We start from the raw sequence: 18,470 nt of genomic DNA, 5'->3' as shown, positions 1-18,470 counted from the left end.
GGGAAGCCAAATTCCCTTAACAGCGGTGTTGCTGACTTAACAGTTGTGGAACGAAAGGCTGCAATATGGGGCCAGACTCACTTAGCAAATGTCTCACGTAGCAATAGGAATGGAATAAGAATAAGAATAAGAATAAGAATAAGAATAAGAATAAGAATAAGAATAGAATAGAATAGAATAGAATAGAATAGAATAGAATAGAATATGGAAAGAATAGAATAAAATAGAATAGAATAGAATTAAAAATAGAACAGAACAGAACAGAATAGAATAGAATAGAATAGAATAGAATAGAATAGAATTATGGGATGGAATAGAATAGAATAGAATAGAATAGAATAGAATAGAATAGAATAGAATAATAGAATAGAATAGAATATGGAAAGAATAGAATAAAATAGAATAGAATAGAATAGAATAGAACAGAATAGAATAGAATAGAATAGAATAGAATAGAATAGAATAGAATAGAATAGAATAGAATATGGAAAGAATAGAATAAAATAGAATAGAATAGAACAGAATAGAATAGAATAGAATAGAATAATAGAATAGAATAGAATAATAGAATAGAATAGAATATGGAAAGAATAGAATAAAATAGAACAGAATAGAATAGAATAGAATAGAATAGAATAGAATAGAATAGAATAGAATAGAATAGAATAGAATAGAATAATAGAATAGAATAGAATAATAGAATAGAATAGAATAGAATAATAGAATAGAATAGAATATGGAAAGAATAGAATAAAATAGAATAGAATAGAACAGAATAGAGCAGAGCTGGAAGGGACCTTGGAGGTCTTCTAGTCCAGCCCCCTGCTCAAGCAGGAGAACTTATACAGTTTCAGACAGGTGATTGTTTAGTCTTTTCTTAAAAATCTCCAGTGATGCAGCGCCCACGATTTCTGGTGGCAAGCTGTTCCACTGGTTGATTGTCCACCCCCCTCACCCCTTACCGTGGGTTTAGCAGTTACCACAGTATGATCACTAACATTTTTAGCACACCAACAGATGGGTTCTAGTGGAGAAAGTTAGATCAGCCTCGCTTTCAGGATGGGGTGGGGGGACCTCACGTGGCAACGAAGAGGCATAAAAAAAATAGGGAAGGCCTCCTCCTTAATGGAATGGGAGCTGCTGAGAAGATTGGAGGTTTGGTGGCCGCGAAGGCTGGGGACCTGAAAGAGCACCTGCCTCGAAAGTGTTTCGTGCCAGGTTCCATCTCATGGTTCTGCAGAGTCTCCCTCGTCTTCCTCCTCCATCCCACATCTCAAAAAGTTGTTTATCCTCCGCCTCGGCCTGTGTTGCGAAGCCGATAATTGGCGAGGGGAGAAGGTAGAGAAAGGCAGCGTGTAAAAATAAAAGAAAGTGCCAAGAGGCGTCTTAAAAATAGACACTTCAGCTGGCAGCATCGAGCGTTTCCCCACACCCCCCACACCCCCACCCCCAGAGTTGCGCGAGGAGAACGATAAAACACACGGTTCTCTGGCAGAAAATTAGAGATGCCGTAATGATTCCCTGGGCGCTTCAGAGGAAGGAAGTGGTGTGAGCCTCGCACAGGTGCATTTTGGCGAATGTGGATATGTCTCTCCTTGTCCAGAGGAAGCGTGCACAAGGACCAGAGTCTATTTTTCAGTCTACTCAAAAACTTCGTAACTTCCCATGTGGGAGGAAGGGAGTGAACGAGTTTAGGGATAACCCAGCAGCTTGCGAAATATGTAAGCCGACTTGGTCTGATTTCTGCTTATAGCACCTGGAGCCAGTCAAGCACAGGGCACTGGGCCTAAGGTCTGTTTTGGGGAGCAGCTAGAGGTCTCCTCCAGCAGGACGAATAGAATCAGGTCAATTGTGTCCGGGCTGTTGTCGCTCTCCGTGGTGCTGAATCTGGGCTCCTGTTGGATTTCTCCAAGAGCTTGTCAACGCTGCCAGAATACAGCTGGAAGGGACCTTGGAGGCCTTCTAGTCCAGCCCCCAGGGCTCAAGCAGGAGACCCTAGACCATTTCAGACAAGTGGCTGCCCAGTGTCTTCTTAAATACCTCCAGAGATGAAGTACCCACAACGTCTGAAGGAAAGCAGTTCTCAGTGTCGGGAAGTTCCTCCTTAATTCCAGGTTGCCTCTCTCCTTGATTAGTTTCCATCCGTTGTTTCTTGTCCTGCCCTCTCTGGTGCTTTGGAAAATAATTCAACCCCGCCCCCCTCTTCCTTGTGGCAGCCCCTCAGATACTGGAAGACTGCTATCATGTCTCCCCTAGCCCTACCGAAATCCTGTAACCGTTCTTTGCATGTTTTAGTCTACAGGCCTTTGACCATCTCAGTTGCTCTTCTCTGCGCTTTTTCTAAAGTCTCAACGTCTCCTTTGTAATGTGGTGACCGAAACTGTTCTGGGTGTGGCCTTACGACACTTACCGTGTACGCATGTATCCCAGCTCTCTTGCCATCAGCTGTCCTGTTTTGACTTCTTTTAAACAAGGGGAAAGCCCATGGAGGAGAGATTCCAAGGAAGTGGGAACTGGCCCATTTTTTGAAGCTTTGCTTGCCGAAATCCACTTGCTTCTTGTTGAAACTGCTTCGTGCTTTCTCTGAATGAAAAACAACTAACCACGACCTGATAAACGAAGTGGTGGATGGGTTAGAAGACCACGCTCCTGTGCTTTTAAGAACTGCAGACAATACGCCTTCTTCACGACTAGCATTAGAGTCAGCTGCCAACCAGGTTAATTTTTAAACATGAACTAGTAGTGAGAAGGCATTATTTCCCCCTGGGGGAGCCAAAAAATATGGAGAACCACGGCTTTTGAATTTCACCTTTCCTCTGATGAATATTTAAACCTATTTGCAGCTCTCTTTCCAGCTTTGAAGCAATTTATTCCTTTCCTTTCTCAAACATAGCCCCTCATCTTAGCTCCAGAAGAAAAGTTGCACGGCTGATTTTATCCGCGGCCATTGCACTTAAAATAGCCCGGAATAATTGCATAAAATCCAGATGGCATCCAGGGCGCAAACAAACACGATGGATTGCACAAAATGTTCTCAAGAGATATGCAGTGTTTGTGCTTCACAATTGCTCTTTCCTTTGCCCTTTTCCTTCCCCCCCTCCCCACCGCTTTCAGAACTTAAAACATAGAATAACAGGGATGGAAGGGACCTTGGAGGTCATCTAGTCCAACCCCCTGCTCAAGTAGGAAACCCTATATCATTCCGGACAAATGGCTGTCCAATCTCTTCTTAAAAACCCACAACTTCTGGAGGCAAGGCGTTCCACTGGTTAACTGTTCGAATTATTAGGAAGTTTCTCCTTAATTCCGGGTTGCTTCTCTCCTTGATTCGTTTCCATCCATTGCTTCTTGTCCTGCCTTCTTTGGAGAATAGGTTGACCCTCTCATTGCTGTCACAGCCCCTCAAATACAGAAAGATGGCTAAGATATCACCCCTAATCCTTGTCTTTGTTAGACTAGACCAGGGGTGTCAAACTCAATTTCATTGAGGGCCGCATCAGCATTGCGGTTGCCCTCAGGGGGCCGGGTGGGTATAGCCAGGGTGGGCATGGCCTACTGGGTGGGCATGGCTAGAGTGGGTGTGGCCTACTGGGTGGGCGTGGCCAGCTCTACATCGTTGGCATCAAGGTTGCCTATGGGGGCCTGGGCAGGAGTGAGACAGATCTGGGGGTCTCTGGCAGGAGGAGGGTCTCTGAGCCAGGGCCAAGGCAGCAGAGGCCGTTCCCTCACTGTTTCCAGGATGGCTTCGCGGGCCGCATGAAACCACTTCGCGGGCCAGATCCGGCCCCCGGGCCTTGTGTTTGACATGTCTGGACTAGACATACCCAGTTCCCTCAATCGTTCATCGCACAGTTCATCTTCCAGACCCCTTACGGGCTTTGTTGCTCTTTTTCTGCATTCTTTCTAGGGTCTCAACATGATTATTATTATTTTTTATCACGATGACCAAACTGGATGCAGTAATTCCAAGCGCTCCAATTTCTTGCAGGTTTCCTCTCTAAGCAATGGCTTCCTGGATTTTACTTTAATTAGCGAAGAAATTGGGCATAAGGATCCACACAGTTGGGCGCAAAGAATCTCACCTGAAAAAACAGAGGTAGCATTTTTGGCATGCCTGCACCGTTTCAACAGCTTGGTCTTTTAGTTATGGGTCTAATTAGCTTCTGTTATTGAAGATGAACCTCCGGGGGAAAATACGCACCCTCGCAACCGCACAATCATGCTGCAAATTTTTATCATTAGGTGGACAGCCCACAGCTTGCCTCCTGCCTTGGTTAATGTCTTAATTTGCCTTTTAACCATGGGGTTAGAATAATGGCTATGCCATTTCTGGTACAGTGGGAGTTGGGTAATTGGACAAGCAGAGAGGCTCCAAATCAAACACCAGCAGAGGTGATCTGAGGTAGGGCAGAGAAACATGGTCAGCTTGAAATAGTTTTAAACCACAGGGGGCAGGTTATCTGAAGCAGGGGTCCCCAACCCCCGGTCTGCGGACTGGTACCGCCCCGTGGCATGCCGGCAAATGGTCCGCACAAAGAAGCAAAGCCCTATCTGTGGGATGCAGGCAGCACACAAACCCAGGCACCCTCCGGTCCGTAGAAACACCTCTCTCCACGAAACCGGTCCCCGGTGCTCAAAAAGGTTGGGGTGCCTCTGATCTAAAGGACCGTCTCTCCCCAGTGACATCCACCGGACCCACCCAAGCAGGGAGGCAGAGAATGTGGTGGGGTCCCCTCTCCTAAGGAGGTACATCGGATGGGACCCAGAAGAAGGGCCTTCTCCGTGGTGGCCCCTTCCCTTTAGAGCATCATCCCATGGAGATTAGACTGGCCCCCACTTTGACACTCTTCCACTGAAGGCCCTGAAGACCTGGTTGGCCAATGAGACTCGGGGAATCCCGAGTGGGATGGAACCCCTGAGGAGGCTCGTTTGAGCGACTGCTGTTTGCCAGAGGGTTGGGAGACCTGTTGTTAATATTGATGGGTTTTTATTCTTTGCCATCTGCCCAGAGTCACCGAGAGCGAGTGGGTAGCCCTCTATATTTTCTAAATACATAATTAACCGAACGAGGAAGATGATGGTCCCCTCTGGAATGTTGAACAACCAGCCTTATTTTAGCTTTTATGTGACCTCACAGCAAACCAGACTGTTGTTGGTGGGAGCTTGACCACCCCCTCAAAAAGAAACCTGCTCATTAGCCAATGCAGCAACACAGATACACAAACACACACACACCGGCTTTTTTTAAAATTTACTTACAGATTTATTTTTTCTTTTCCAGGATCTGGACTGCTGCTCTCACACCTCCTACTGGGAAAGCTCCGAGATCCTGGAGCGTTGGGGAAAGGTGTAAGTGGGCAGATCTAATTTCAAGCAGGCAGAAATTAGAAAGTGTTCGGAAGTCAGGTGGGCAGGCCGAAGGAGGAAGGAAGGAAAGGGAGGTAGAGGTGAATATTGTTTTGGGTAGGGGGGGGAGGCTGTGCTCTGGATTAGAGAGCGAAGACATCTGTAATGTGTCTGCAGACGAAGAAGAAGAGTGGCATTTGAACAATTAAGGAAAGGCTGGATACTAACCCAAAGGCATTTGACTTGCCATTGCTAGTTGCCAAGTCAACAAGAGCCTGCTTCCTCGTTCTCTGCATTTTTTTGCACCCACACAGGCAAATCCAGTATTTGCCCAGTACACCAAGACTGTCACGTATCCACCTCATTTGCCTTTCTTTACGCCTCAGCACATCTCTAATGACAAAGGCCCATGTGAAGAGTATAGGATATATTCTCACTTGCCCCAGGTTGGCTTTTATTACACTTCTCTCTCTTCGCCACCGAAGCCTTGAAATATTGGGGGTTGTAAAAATAAAAATAATAATAGTAAACCCCGAGCCTCCCAAAATTGGGAGAAAATAGGTGAAAATGTCAACCTTGCCTGCTCCAATGGCATGACCTGCCATCTGCTTACAGCCCTCCTAAGCCAAAAATGATCTTTAAAAGCTCAAATTGAAGATGGTTTCGTTGATGGCTCCTAGGTGCAGAAAGTTGTTGCACCGATGCCTCTTCCTTGGTTTGAAGGAAGCCAAGGGAACAGTGATTTGGTCTACTGTGCAGCTAAACAAAGTCAGTCCCAGTCGAAGGAAGGAAGGAAGGAAGGAAGGAAGGAAGGAAGGAAGGAAGGAAGGAAGGAAGGAAGGAAGGAAGGAAAGAAGGATCGGAATATTGCTTTTTAGGCATTCCAAGATAGTTGTTTGGACTTTGTGCCATACGGAGGACTTTCTATTTACCCCCAATTTTATCCTAGTGCATTCCAGTTCATCTAATAGGCTATATAATTCTCAACAGCAGCATTTTTTTCATCCATCTTTTAGCCCTGTAAACTATTTAATTAACAGTCCCCCTTCCACAGCAGTCTTTTTCATTCACGCTATATTTCTTCTGCTGCCTCTTCTGGCGGTTTTGAACTCTGCTGTAGCTTTGAAGTCCATTGCGAAGCTTCCTTAGCTGCTCCTGGCTGTTGCCCAAAGACACTTTCTAACACTTTTTCCTGATCTCGCCCCTTCCTTATTTTATGCAGCCAAGATTTTATTGATTCTTCTGGGCGGTTGAAGCTTGGAGCACGTTGGCATTGGGAAGGCCAAAGATCGTAGAATTGAGATGGGTTGGTTCCCACCCATCCCTTAGCATTTCAGGTGAAGTTTGAAGAGCAGCACAGAAGAACTTTTGAGTCTAATGACCCATCTGGATCTTGTCTGACCAGAAAGAAGTTCCTCCAAAATATATTATGGAGAGCCCTGTTGCAGAACGGTTTGCTCCTCTTCTCATTAGCATTCCTAACAAGAGGCTCCGTGGAAGGACAGGGTTGGCCTTCTCCTTTAAAGGGCCTTAATCATAGAGAATTGCTATCATCCCCCTTCTTATAAAAAAATAAAAAATAAAGATTTAGTTTAGGACAAATTTCCAGTGGGTGCAAAACAGTGGAATCCATGCAATTAAGTCCTTCGGCGTCTTTTGTCATCCCTTAATGCATCTGTTACCTTTGTTTCATTCACAACGCAGGAGCCTGACTGGGTGGCCTCTTCCAACACAAGGGAAGCCATGGAAACCAGCGGGGGCAGGGACAGCGGCATCATTGTTCTCCTATCTCTGCGAGGATTTCATCTTTGGAGTTGGATCTGAAGCTCTTTTTTCTCCTGGGAACAGTTAGCCGGAGACGTTCCCCCAACCTGCCTTCCAAGGAGCACCTCTGGAAAGCTAGTCTGAACCGGGTGCCCACCCCAGCTGCCCAAACAGCAGTCCCAAAAGCTGCAACTTGTGGAGTCGTGGTTGTGGAAGTGGCTACCTAAAGAGCAAGGAGTGAAACTCCAAGAACTAGTATTTTGTCAGGTCCCACTTCACCTTAACAGTACCATTACAGAGAGGGATTAGTCTCTGGAGGAACCATTTCTGATCCCAGAAGGTAGATCAAGGGGAACTGGAGACCCATAGACTCCTGAGATGGCTTCCACGGTGGATGTTCCTCTTGAGAAGATGACGATTCCAGAATTGGAAGAACCGGACAGCCCAAGCGCCACCTCCTCTGAACGTCTACCTCCAACCTCCAGACTGAACTTGAATCCCCACCTGGTAGCCTTTTAGAGATCCCTGGGATCTACTCTGGTGAAGAAGACCTGTTCTGAAGGTAGAATAACAACCACCTACCCCAAAAAGCTGCTTTCTCTCTGGGAACTCGCCTTCAGTGGAGATCCATCCTGGACAAAGAGCTAAGCAGAGCTTTGTCTCTGCAGCTCAGAGGGAGATGCTCTGTAAAGTATAACTAGATCCATGGAATGGATGGAAAGAGAAGGGATTTATTTGCCCTTCAGAAGAAGTTCCTCCTTTTCCTCCCAAAGCTACGTACTCTTTTCTGGCGTCTCCTGATTCGGGGGGGGGGGGTTCAGCAAAAAGTAGGACACCAGATTGAAGTGGTCAGGAAGTGCTAATGAAGTTAGCACAATAGCCTTAGTGTGATGAACCACTGCCTAATTGGCACAAGTAGCACTCTTCTTTGGCATTTTAACTCTCTTCGGATTCAACAATCCTCATTTTATTCCTCCTCCGCCCACGGTCCCCGGAAGCCACATATAAAAAGAGATGACAGACTTCTTTCTGTGGCCACAAACAGCTACGGTGCCGTCTCTCTTTGTGTTCTTTGCTTACAGCACCATCTTGCGTTCATCTAGTTGTGAGGAAGATCTCCTCCTTGGAGCACACAACCCAAAGGTGCTTTTTCAAAAGGCGACTCTGGACTTGCTTTGTTTTTTTCCTCGAAGACGTTTCGCTTCTCATGCGAGAAGCTTCTTCTGTTCTGACTGAATGGTGGGAAAGTCAGAAGCGAAGAAGAAGCTTCTCGGATGAGAAATGAAACATCTCCAAGAAAAAAATAAAAATAAAACCAAGAATGTCTCATTGCCTTTTGAAAAAGCATCTTGGGGCCAACCATGACCTGGATGTCTGAGAGTCTCCACAGACATTTAGTTGTAGCAATAATAATAATAATAATAATAATAATAATAATAATAATAATAATAATAATAATAAGAAGAAGAAGAAGAAGAAGAAGAAGAAGAAGAAGAAGAAGAAGAAGAAGAAGAAGAAGAAGAAGAAGAAGAAGAAGTAGTTTGAAGGGATTTTGGAGGTCATCTAGTCCAACCCCTTGTGCCTGATTGCTCAGGGCTGGGCACTTTTAAAATAAAGCCAGCAAAGGGATTCTTCGAAAAGTGAAAAAGGGTCCAGAGAGAACTGGAAATAAGCGAAGAGTGATGGGGTGGAGTTCCCTAGCCTAACGGGATTGACATTCTGAAGTAGAGGATGGAAATGTCATCAACGACTAGATAAAAACAGGGCACAGCACAGGGCAGCTTTGGGCCCATCCATTTAATGGTGTCCCTCGGCTTTGTGTAACTGGCTGATTAAGAAAGATCGGACTGCTAACGTGAGCAGTGAGTGACGTGTGGATCTTGAACACAAGGCCTTGGCGGGTGAAAGGAAGCAGCACGATGATAAATTACAGAGCCGGGGATACAAGTATTTCCTGGTTTCTTTTGCAAGCTGCAAAGCTGGAAGGAAAGTGAGTGGAATGTGGCCTAGCGGGTGCGCGCGTTATTTTATGCACATCGAGGAGCTACCTGATTCTAGACGGATGTTAGCCCTGAAAGGTAGTCTGGACAGGAAGCACAGTTTTTATTGTCAGGTTACGAGCCTGACAATATTTCTCCCCTCCATTTAATCTCTGGAAAAGAGGAAGGGGTCCCATCCTCCTGTCGGCCAAGATATTTTTTTGCATGCCAGTTGCCCCCATCTACCGCTCTTCTTTCTGCCCCCCCCCCCCAGGTCATTCCTGCAGACCATTGCAGTGGCTTACAAATGATTTGTTTTTTTTTAAAAAAAACAGGACCCTCTTAGATTTTGGATCCCTAAGCGGTTCGGGTGCCCGTGATTAATTCCTGGGCCATTAATGCAACCTTTACCTCTCAGAGCGTAAAGATCTGAGGGGGGTTCAAGGTCTTCAGGCTTGTACGCTTTTTAAAAATTCATTGTTTAGTTTACAAGCGATGGATAATGGTTCAGAATGCCAAAAGGCCAGCCGGTGAGGCCACCGGAGAGGAGTCAGGTTAATGATCAGTTCTTCTGCTCTAAATCAACTTCTCGACACAGCTCTGGGTCCAAGGATAATCACTGCGCGATCGCTATTCTACCTATTTATTTACGGTTTTTAAAAAATGGTAAGTATTCGGCATAGGCTCTTTCCTTTGGATTTTGTTATTCTAACAAGTGACATTCATTTTTACTTTTTTTTTTAAAGGAATTCCAGGCTTGAGTAACAAAACAAAACAGGGCATTAAATAACAGAAGTAACCTCAGAAAGGGGACATGTTGGAGCATGCCAGACGGTCTGTAAGAAAGTCGCCCACTTGACTTTTATTTCCCTTTGCGCTGCTTCCAAGGTTAAGTGTCCCTTTGCCACCAAGCTGCCCATACAGGGTGGTTTTTTTGTTTTTTTTTTCTTCCCAGAAGCCCCAAGTGCAATTGAATCAAACTGGGGTGCTCACAAAGGGGCTTTCGTTCTTCCCCTTCCCCTTAATACGGTGAAGGATGAGTGAGGATCTGGTTCAACTGATATTTTAAAGGGTTGTTGTTGTTGTTTTTAAAGAATCCAGCAAAGCAGACCTTTCGGTCTGGATTTGCTGAGGATTCGCAAACATTGGATTTGATTTTTCAAAACACACTTTGTGCTGTCCTGATGGAGGACTCCTGCAAATCCTAAACGGGGGGGGGGGGGTTTCATCTGGGAGGCACCCCCATCTCCTCTTCCTCTTCCTCCTCCTCTGGCAGCCTCAACCGTTGTTAATTGATGTCGTTGTAATATGTCTTTGATGTTGTCTCTCCATCTTCTTCTGGGTCTGCCTCATATTCTTTGATCTCCCCCCCCCCACACACACACCAATCACTACTGCATTATTTTCCTAGCTGCCTTCCCAGACCTGAAGTCCATGGCTGTGTTGGATTAGAGCCCCCATGTCCCTCAAACATCAGGCTGCTTCAAATCTATACAGGCTTCAGAAATGTTTCCGTCCGGGTGTCTACCGTCTTTGTGTATACACAAAAGGGAGACGAACTAGCTAGGTGACATCCAATCAGCGATGCGCGGACACATTTCCTTCCCTCCTTAGGTCTACTTAAGTTATTGAATAAACAGCTCTTTGCACACTCATGCACAGGTTGCAAGGAACAATCCGCTGGACTCAGCTCGCTGGCTCCATTCCTGGAACTGACTGGATATTTATGGAGCAAATATTGTCAGAATACAATAGGCCTAATTCTTGTCTTTCTCTGTTCCCTTTCTTTACAGAGCTGCTGTGGAAATTTTGCTCCGTGTACCACAAGTAGCTACTGCACTGACCTCTCGGGTGATAAGAAAAGATTGCCAAGCTTTGCGGCAGCCCCTGGGACAAAAAAAAAAGGGCTTGAACACGCCCTCATCATTGGAAAAACAACACCGTGTGGTAACCAAAAGTCAGCAGCAGAGGAGAAAAATGACTGGTAAGAAAAAAAACAAGGTCTCACGTGCTTTTTATGCTTCTAGAAGGAAGTTAAAAATCTCAGTTTGGACTGGGTGAGAGGATGTCCTTACCTTGGACTTCATCTCCCAGAAGTCTCCAGCCAGCCCTTCTTTTTACTGTCACGCTAGCTGGGGAATTTTGAGAGTTGAATCCCGCAGGTCTTGGAAGTAGCCAAGGTTGGACGCCCCGGGATTAGATTGACTTAGTGCAAAAATCCTACATAGTCGGCTTTACCTGAGAGTGGATAATTTCTCCCTTTAGCTCAAAGTTCCTTAGAAACGATTGGCTATTTATCAAAGTTTGAAGCAGAGATGAATTTTGAATGAATTTTTTTTATTCAGGGGTCACGTTTTTCTCAGAGTGGACTTGCTGAAAAGTGTGTGTGTGTGTGTGTGTGTGTGTGTGTGTGTGTGTGTGAAGTTCACATGGATGGGGCTTATGCGAGGAGTAGGCGGGGCTTCTCAAAGTGGGCGGGGTCTCCCCTTTCCTTTTTGATACCTTCCTATCATCCCATTTTTCTCTCTGCATCTCATTTTTTTTGTTTGTTTCGGCGCAGGCTCTTAACGTTCATCCGTTGTTCTTGTTTTTTCCCCCATTCTTCCTTCAACAGCGGCAAAAACCCAGGCCGAGCTGGTGAGAAAGTGGATGGTGCTGGCAGAAACCATCGGCGAGGGAATCGGAAAAGGGGAAGGCTTGGAGCTTGCCATGAGCGGTGCTGAAAATGGTTTGCTGCCGACAGCCAAGGCACCAGGATGGAGGGAGCTCCATCAGGCAGCCAGGAATGGGGACCTGCGACTGGTAAAGCAGTTATTGAAGCGAGGAGCGTCTACAAACAGCAGGTGAGGTCCGGGCGCACGGGTAGAAACTTCCTGCTACTGCTTTGGCCGGGGGTCTGTTTTAAAAAATATTAATTGCGTTTATAGCCTTCTTTTTCTCTTGAAAACACCAGCCAGCTTACAGGGAAGTGTGGGGTGCTTGGTGTTCTCTGAGCTCCGTTGTTTTCTCGCAGACGTTTCACTGCCAAACTAGGCAACGTCATCAGTGCTGAAAGGGGGTGGGGTGGGTGTGCTCTCTCCCCATGTAGCACTGAAGATTTTACCTAGTTTGGGTGAGGCAACGTCTGCAAGAAAACCACCCAGCTCGGAGAGCACCAAGCACCCCACAGTTCATCCCTGAGCTACAAATAGGCTCTTCTGTAGCTACCTGGAAATGTCTCCTTTGTTTTATCCCCAGCACAACAATCCTGCAGTGCAGATTGATCAAAAGAGTGGCCCATTTCCCCTCAAGACAGCTCCCTGGCTGAGGAGAGACCAGACCAATTTTAGTAGCTAAAATTGGGTTGATTCAGAGTTCAACTACAGATCGTTTAGCTGGACTCTAAATTAACCAGATAAGTTGGATTCACTTGGTTCAATAAACCACAGTGAGGGGGGAAAAATCCCTCACTAAAGTTATACAGAATAACAAGGATTAGAAGGCCTTCTCATCCAAGCAGGAAATGCTGTATACCATTATTTTGGACAAACAGCTGTCCAGTCACTTCTCACAAACCGCCAATGTTGGGAGGTTAAACACTAATCACAATTAGCACCTAGCTGCCAGTTTGCCAATGGCATCAAATTATCAGCCCTTTGGCTTTTGAGTCTGGCTTTCCCAAAAACACACACAGGAACTGAAATCAGTAAAAGGGGTGGGCGGGAGGATACGAGAAAGATAAAGAAATGCAAAAGAAATGCTCCTTAAAAACCAGTTAGGAAAGCCAGAAATTCTTTTGCTGGGTGAGAAAACATTGGAGAAATTGCAGCCTGCCTTTTAGGCACAGCGTGTATTGAAAGCCACACATTCTGGGCTTCGAAACTACAATGAATTGGCCGATACCAATTTTATGCCTCTGTCTCTAGAATTACACATCCCAGCATTCCTAGCTTTCCATGCAAGGCCTTCTCAGTTCTCTCTTTTTTTAAAAAAATGAACCCTTTTTAGAGACGAAAACGGCTGGACTCTCCTGCACGTCGCTTCCTTGCATAGCTACCTCCCCTTGGTAAAGTTTCTCATCCAGCGTGGAGCCGTGATCCGTACCGACACCAAGGCCGGCTACACACCTCTGCACCATGCTGCCTGGAGCGGCCACACCCAAGTGGCGGATCTCCTCTTGGCCCGGGGGGCTCCAGCGATGGACTCAACCAAAGAGGGCCTTACCCCGTTTCATTGCGCGGCCGCCAACGGCCACACCTTGATGACGCAACTGCTTCTACGGCACGGGACAGATCCCAACGCTTGCGACTGTAACCAGTGGACCGCCCTGCACTGGGCCACAGCTGGCCACCAGCTTCACATAATGAACGAGTTGGTTGCCCAAGGGCTGAACCCCAATCTCCAAGGCAAGGGAGGCGTCACCCCTTTACACATAGCTGCTGAGATTGGGAGACCCGAAACCACACGTCTCTTGCTTGTCCAAGGGGCCGACGTGAATCTCCAAGACGACTGCGGAAGGACGGCGCTTTCTGTCGCTTCTAAGAACAGCCATCATGAGGTGGTCTTAATTTTTAGATCAGTCCTATACTAAGATCACTGCTATAATTCATCGTAATAATTAATACTATTATAGCGAAGCTGGGGGTGGGGGGTGATTGTTGCTCATTATCAGTGGGGCTGTTTTTATTATTGTTTATCACAAGCAGAGAAATATTTGGGGAGTGCTTTAATAGAATAACAGAGTTAGAAGGGACTTTGGAGGTCATCTAGTCCAACCCCCTGCTCAGGCAGGAAGCCCTAGACCATTTCAGTCAAATGGTTGTCCAATCTCTTCTTAAAAACCTCCAGGCTTCCTTGCGGTCGCAAACTTCATCCATCTCGCTTTCCAACGGATCGAGAGCCCAGATCTGGAAAATCAAATTATTTCAGAGACTCAGTGAAGTTTAGCACAAAACCTGTGGGATTCTTGGATTCTTCCACTGGAGCACGACTTTGGTTTGCTTTCTCAAGCTTTTCCTGTCTCCCCCTTCAGATCGTGAAGCTGTTGCTCCAGAGCCAAGCGGATCGAGACTTAGCAGACCTCCGTGGTTGCACCCCGCTCCACAAGGCAGCAGGCGCCGGGTGCCTGCGGTCTGTCTGCCTTTTGCTCAGAGGAAGCTCCCCTGCGAGCGTTAATCGAAGAGATGGCCTCCTGCTCACACCACTTCACCGCGCAGTCCTGGGTGGTCACGCCGACGTCGCCAGTTGTCTCTTAGAGCACGGAACGGACGTTAACGCGGCTGGGTGGCTGGGCAAAACCGCCTTGCATTTGGCTGCGGAAAAGAAATTCTTTCCCTTGGTGGAACTTTTGATCGCCAAGGGGGCAGACCTTAGCCGGAAGACTTGGTGGAAGGAGACCGCCGAAGAGGCCCTAACCCAGAGCTTTCTCTAGCTGTGCTCTCCCTGGCTGTCGCCACGTGCATAGGTAGTGCTCGACTTACGACCATAATTGAATAATTTCTGTTGCTAAGTGAAACGGTTGTTTAAGTGAATTTCTGCCCCGTTCTGCAGCCCTTTGGCCAACTTTCTAGCCACCGTTGTTGAGAAAATCCCCGCAGTTGTTAAGTTATTAACACGGTCATTGAGTGGATCTGGCTTCCCTGTTGATTTTGCTTGTCAGAAGGTCGCAAAAGGGGGATCACGTGACCCTAGGAGGCTGCGACGGTCATAAGCACGAACCAGCTGCCAAGCATCCACATTTTGGTTATGTGACCAGCTGCAATGGTCCTACGTGTGGGAAAATGGTCACAAATCACTTTTTTTCATCGCCACTGTAACTTTGAACTAAATGAACTGTTGTAAGTTGAGGAGTGCTTGTAAAGAGCTCCCAACTTTTGGGATAAGTTGTAGTGTGCTCAGGATTGGCACCTGCACAAGACGGTTAGAGCTGGGCAGAGGAAAGAGCCGAGAATGGGGTAGGACAGATGTCCTTTGGGCTCTTTCTGCCACTCTGTCAGGTGGTTACACAATGACAACTTGCAGGTACGCGTCACACGACAATGCCCCCTTGTGCAGTCCAGCTTTCTAGATACATGTGTGCGTGAAAAATACTGTTTCTGTTTGCAGAGTGGGCTGGCCCATGCATGCAACGATCAGCTCACACGTGTGGCTTGTGTAAACCCGGTGAGTTCATTACTCCGTGTTGGATGCAGATATGGGAACTGGCTCACTCCCAGAGGCAGGTGGTTGTGCAAATGCGGGCTTTTGAGGTGCGCAGGTCAAACCAAAAGCCTTGCAAGGGCTCTAAAAAAAAAGGCCCCTCAGAGCCCCACCCGGTAGATTCCTACACCCATCTGCCACAGCCTGTCCCAACCGGCGTCCCGCGTTCCCATCTCTGTCCACCCGTGCGGCTTTTTCCCAACAGGACCAAAGTTGGGTCGCCTTCTTGCAGGAAGCTTTATCTCCTCCCGAGCCGCTGGGCTTTCCTTGTGGTCTCCCTTCCTAATGAGGCCCGATCCGCTATATAGCCTTTCCAAATTAGCCAAAGGGGTTTTTTTTATTTTTTATTTTATTTTAAAAAAATCGGGAATGGCCACCTCGGATTCTTTTAAATCGCCCGCGGGGCGCGTCGATCAGAACCGCAGCTGCGTTTCGCCCTTGGTTCGGGCTTTCCTCTTTCCTCCTTGAGGGGCGGTTCCCATTGAAGTCAACGGGAACAGGACGCGAGGAAGATCGCATGGCGGGTCTTCCGGGCTAAGAAGCGACAATCACCCCCTTTGTCCGACCTCCCCTCCCGACAACCCCCCCCCCAATCCCGATCTGAACGCTTCGGCGTGGCGCCGGCCTTCCTCTTCCTCCACTCAAATGGCGAGTCCCCAACAGGGCCCGGAAGTGCGGGGCTGCGGGTGGCGCGCTCATCCGCTTTGCTCTCCCGGTCGTTTTTGCAGCAATTGCTGCGAAGTCTCGCCCGGCGGCCGGAGGTCGGGAGGACGGAAGGCGTTGCACCGCGTGGCTCGGTCACCTCCCGCCGGGCGACCCCTCCGCCCTTCCCTTTGCAAAGCTCAGGCTCGCTGGCATGGTTTTCCTCACTTGCCCGCTTTGGCTCCGCAGCCGGGTGACCGACCGCTTCTGGCGCAAGCAGAAGATTCTCAAGCATGCCCTGGTAAGGCAGGAAGGGGTCGCCGTGCACCCCCGCCAGTCTTCCTTCTCGTCCCCTTTTAGCCCCCAGATGGTTTGATAGCTTGATGTTTTGGGAGCCAGGCGGCGCCCGGCCTGGCAGCCAGGGATGGGAGACCACTAGGAAAGGGCAAAGACACCTCTTGGAAGAAGGCGAGAGCACCACACTTCCGGGTGGTTGCCTAGAACGCAACAGGAGCATAGTTACTTAAGAAATGCTGGAAATTTACTCCTAGTAGTACAGCTCTACTGTTGCTCCTAGTAGTAATAGGATGGCTCTTAGTACTGCATTGGACTTACTCTGTTATTGCTGTGATTATTATTGTTCTTGCAAACTTAAGTCACTGTAAACTACATAAGTTCCCCCCACCAGATGTTTAGAACTACAGCTCCCAGAATTCCCTATTCTCCGCAGCCTGATCTGTTGAATGGGACTTCTTGCTGCAGATGCCCACCTTGCCAGTGCTCAATTGGTGGGCTGAAGGGACAGGGTAACAATTCCAGGTTCTGCACAGCGATGCCAGACTTCGGTTGTGCTACGTATTATTTTAACACATCAAGCACCTTCAGGTTGGATTTTGTGAGTTGGGGGGTTTCTTGTTAACGAGGGCTGGAAATATTTTGATTTTGCTATCTTTGTGTCCTTCCCATCTCTCCAGCATTTTCGTGGACGGAAGAACCGTTGTTACAGCTTGGCATACCGAGCTGTCCGGAGGGCCTTTGTGTACGCCACCAAGGCCAGATTGCTCAAAAAGAGAGATATGAGGACGGTAAGAAAGAGCCAAAACGTTTGAGATGCTTATAAAATATTGTGCATCCTGAAGTGCTGGGTTTCTACCTTCTGTTATTGCTGGGTGCTCATTTAAGAAATTGTGCTTTATTTATTTACTAGAACAGAGCAAAGTTGCATAACCAAGAGAGAAAAGCAAGCAACAATGCAATTACAGCAGTGTAAATTATGCCCTTAAGGGCTTCTCGTACAGATGTATATGACATTTTATGTAATAGTTTCAGTTAAGGATGACCGTATTTCAAAGTCATTGTCCATGCATAAGCTACATCTGTCAGTAACATAATATCTAATGTCAAGTCTTCAACTCACGAAGTAACGGGAGCCGTAAATTTATATTCAGTTACAATTTCTTCAACTTTCAGTTTTGCAACTACTAAGATTATTGGCAGAGCAAGTAAAAAAATAGCCAGAGAAACTATTGAAGCCTAGGAAACGCCCCCCCCCCCTCAATCAGTAGGATAGGATTGTATGCCAGGGATGGTCCGCAGCAATGCAGACATCTTAATTCCTATGTTCTTTACCAAAATCTTATGAATATTGCATTTTCCCTTTTAGCTTTGGGAAACCAGGATTGAAGCAGCATCGTTGGAACATGGCATTAAGTACCGTAATTTCATAAGTGGCCTTTATAAGGTAATTGTGTTTAATTCTTTTTTCTATTTTAGATTCCCAAATGTTTTTCAACATTGCATTCTTCCAGACAGCCTGGAGGTGATGAAATGACACCACCAATTTTATCATTACTGTTGCTAGTGTTGCTTTATTTTGTCCTTTTAAATTTATATTATGAATGTTTTATTACACTTTAAGGTGATGTGGTTTTGTTTTTGGCTTGTTGATGGCCATATGGCTGTGGTTCATAACTGTGAGCATGGGTGACTTTAAATATAACAATTGTTGTTTTTTTTTAAAAAAAAAACGGGGAAGGATTGCAGCAGGCCTTAAAAAGTTTGCAAAAGACTTTTTTTCTCTACAAAGTTCAAATCTGCTTTTTCTTCATTGAGCTTTTCGTGCATGGACAGGATAAAAATGCAGGAAATGTAAATCTCGACTCAGGCCAAGTCATCCATCTCTTTTTTTTTTCTTTACTTCTCCTGCATCAGTGTCAAGTAGAACTGAACCGGAAATCTCTGGCTGATCTAGCCATTTATGAACCAAAGACCTTCAAATCTTTAGCTGCCTTGGCGAAAAGAAGAGGGGAAGAAGGGCTGCTGGCCGGCCAGGAAGAAGGAGGAAAGGAACCCGAAGGAATATTTTCCCGCCTAGTGAAATATCCATGAAGGGAACGCGCTTCCCAATGAGCTTTGCTCAAATTAAAAAAGGACATTTTAGAAATAAAAATATTCATATATTTTTTTTTTCTCTCTCTCTCTCTCCCTGCTTGAGCCGAAGCCATGATTTCTGAACGTCATCCAGTTTGGTCCGTGGTTATGTGGCTATTCAACTTGGGCCAT

At 46.6% G+C, this 18,470-nt stretch overlaps 1 protein-coding gene across 4 annotated transcripts; it reads left to right on the top strand.

The window, feature by feature from the left end:
* Positions 1-5,304: 5,304 nt before the first annotated feature.
* Positions 5,305-18,388, top strand: LOC310648192 (large ribosomal subunit protein bL20m-like). 4 transcript variants are annotated; one of them, XM_083375942.1, is made up of 6 exons: positions 5,305-5,349; positions 10,883-11,073; positions 11,704-11,932; positions 13,077-13,626; positions 14,101-14,532; positions 16,883-16,993. In XM_083375942.1, the coding sequence occupies exons 2-5, from the start codon at positions 11,067-11,069 to the stop codon at positions 14,497-14,499; spliced, it is 1,185 nt and encodes a 394-aa protein (XP_083232068.1). In that variant the 5' UTR covers positions 5,305-5,349; positions 10,883-11,066; the 3' UTR covers positions 14,500-14,532; positions 16,883-16,993. The 4 variants fall into 4 exon arrangements, with proteins under 4 accessions (XP_083232068.1, XP_083232067.1, XP_083232069.1 ...); XM_083375941.1 differs by lacking the exon at positions 5,305-5,349 and adding an exon at positions 8,996-9,100; XM_083375944.1 differs by lacking the exons at positions 5,305-5,349; positions 10,883-11,073; positions 11,704-11,932; positions 13,077-13,626; positions 14,101-14,532 and adding exons at positions 15,984-16,209; positions 17,572-17,649; positions 18,120-18,388.
* Positions 18,389-18,470: the final 82 nt, after the last annotated feature.

Source organism: Vipera ursinii, assembly GCF_947247035.1.
Source record: "Vipera ursinii genome assembly, chromosome: 17".
In the NCBI taxonomy this organism is placed as follows: Eukaryota; Metazoa; Chordata; class Lepidosauria; order Squamata; family Viperidae; genus Vipera; species Vipera ursinii.
The sequence above is the reverse complement of the archived record's forward strand: the minus strand, read 5'-3'. Positions and strand labels throughout refer to the sequence as shown.

What these genes read in the sequence shown, in the direction of transcription:
- LOC310648192 (XM_083375941.1), top strand. Translation starts at nt 9,030, where the DNA reads ATGATAAATTACAGAGCCGGGGATACAAGTATTTCCTGGTTTCTTTTG. An exon ending in GCAGAGGAGAAAAATGACTG is followed by an intron (nt 11,074 to 11,703) that starts GTAAGAAAAAAA and finishes TTCCTTCAACAG; the next exon opens with CGGCAAAAACCCAGGCCGAG. An exon ending in GGAGCGTCTACAAACAGCAG is followed by an intron (nt 11,933 to 13,076) that starts GTGAGGTCCGGG and finishes AACCCTTTTTAG; the next exon opens with AGACGAAAACGGCTGGACTC.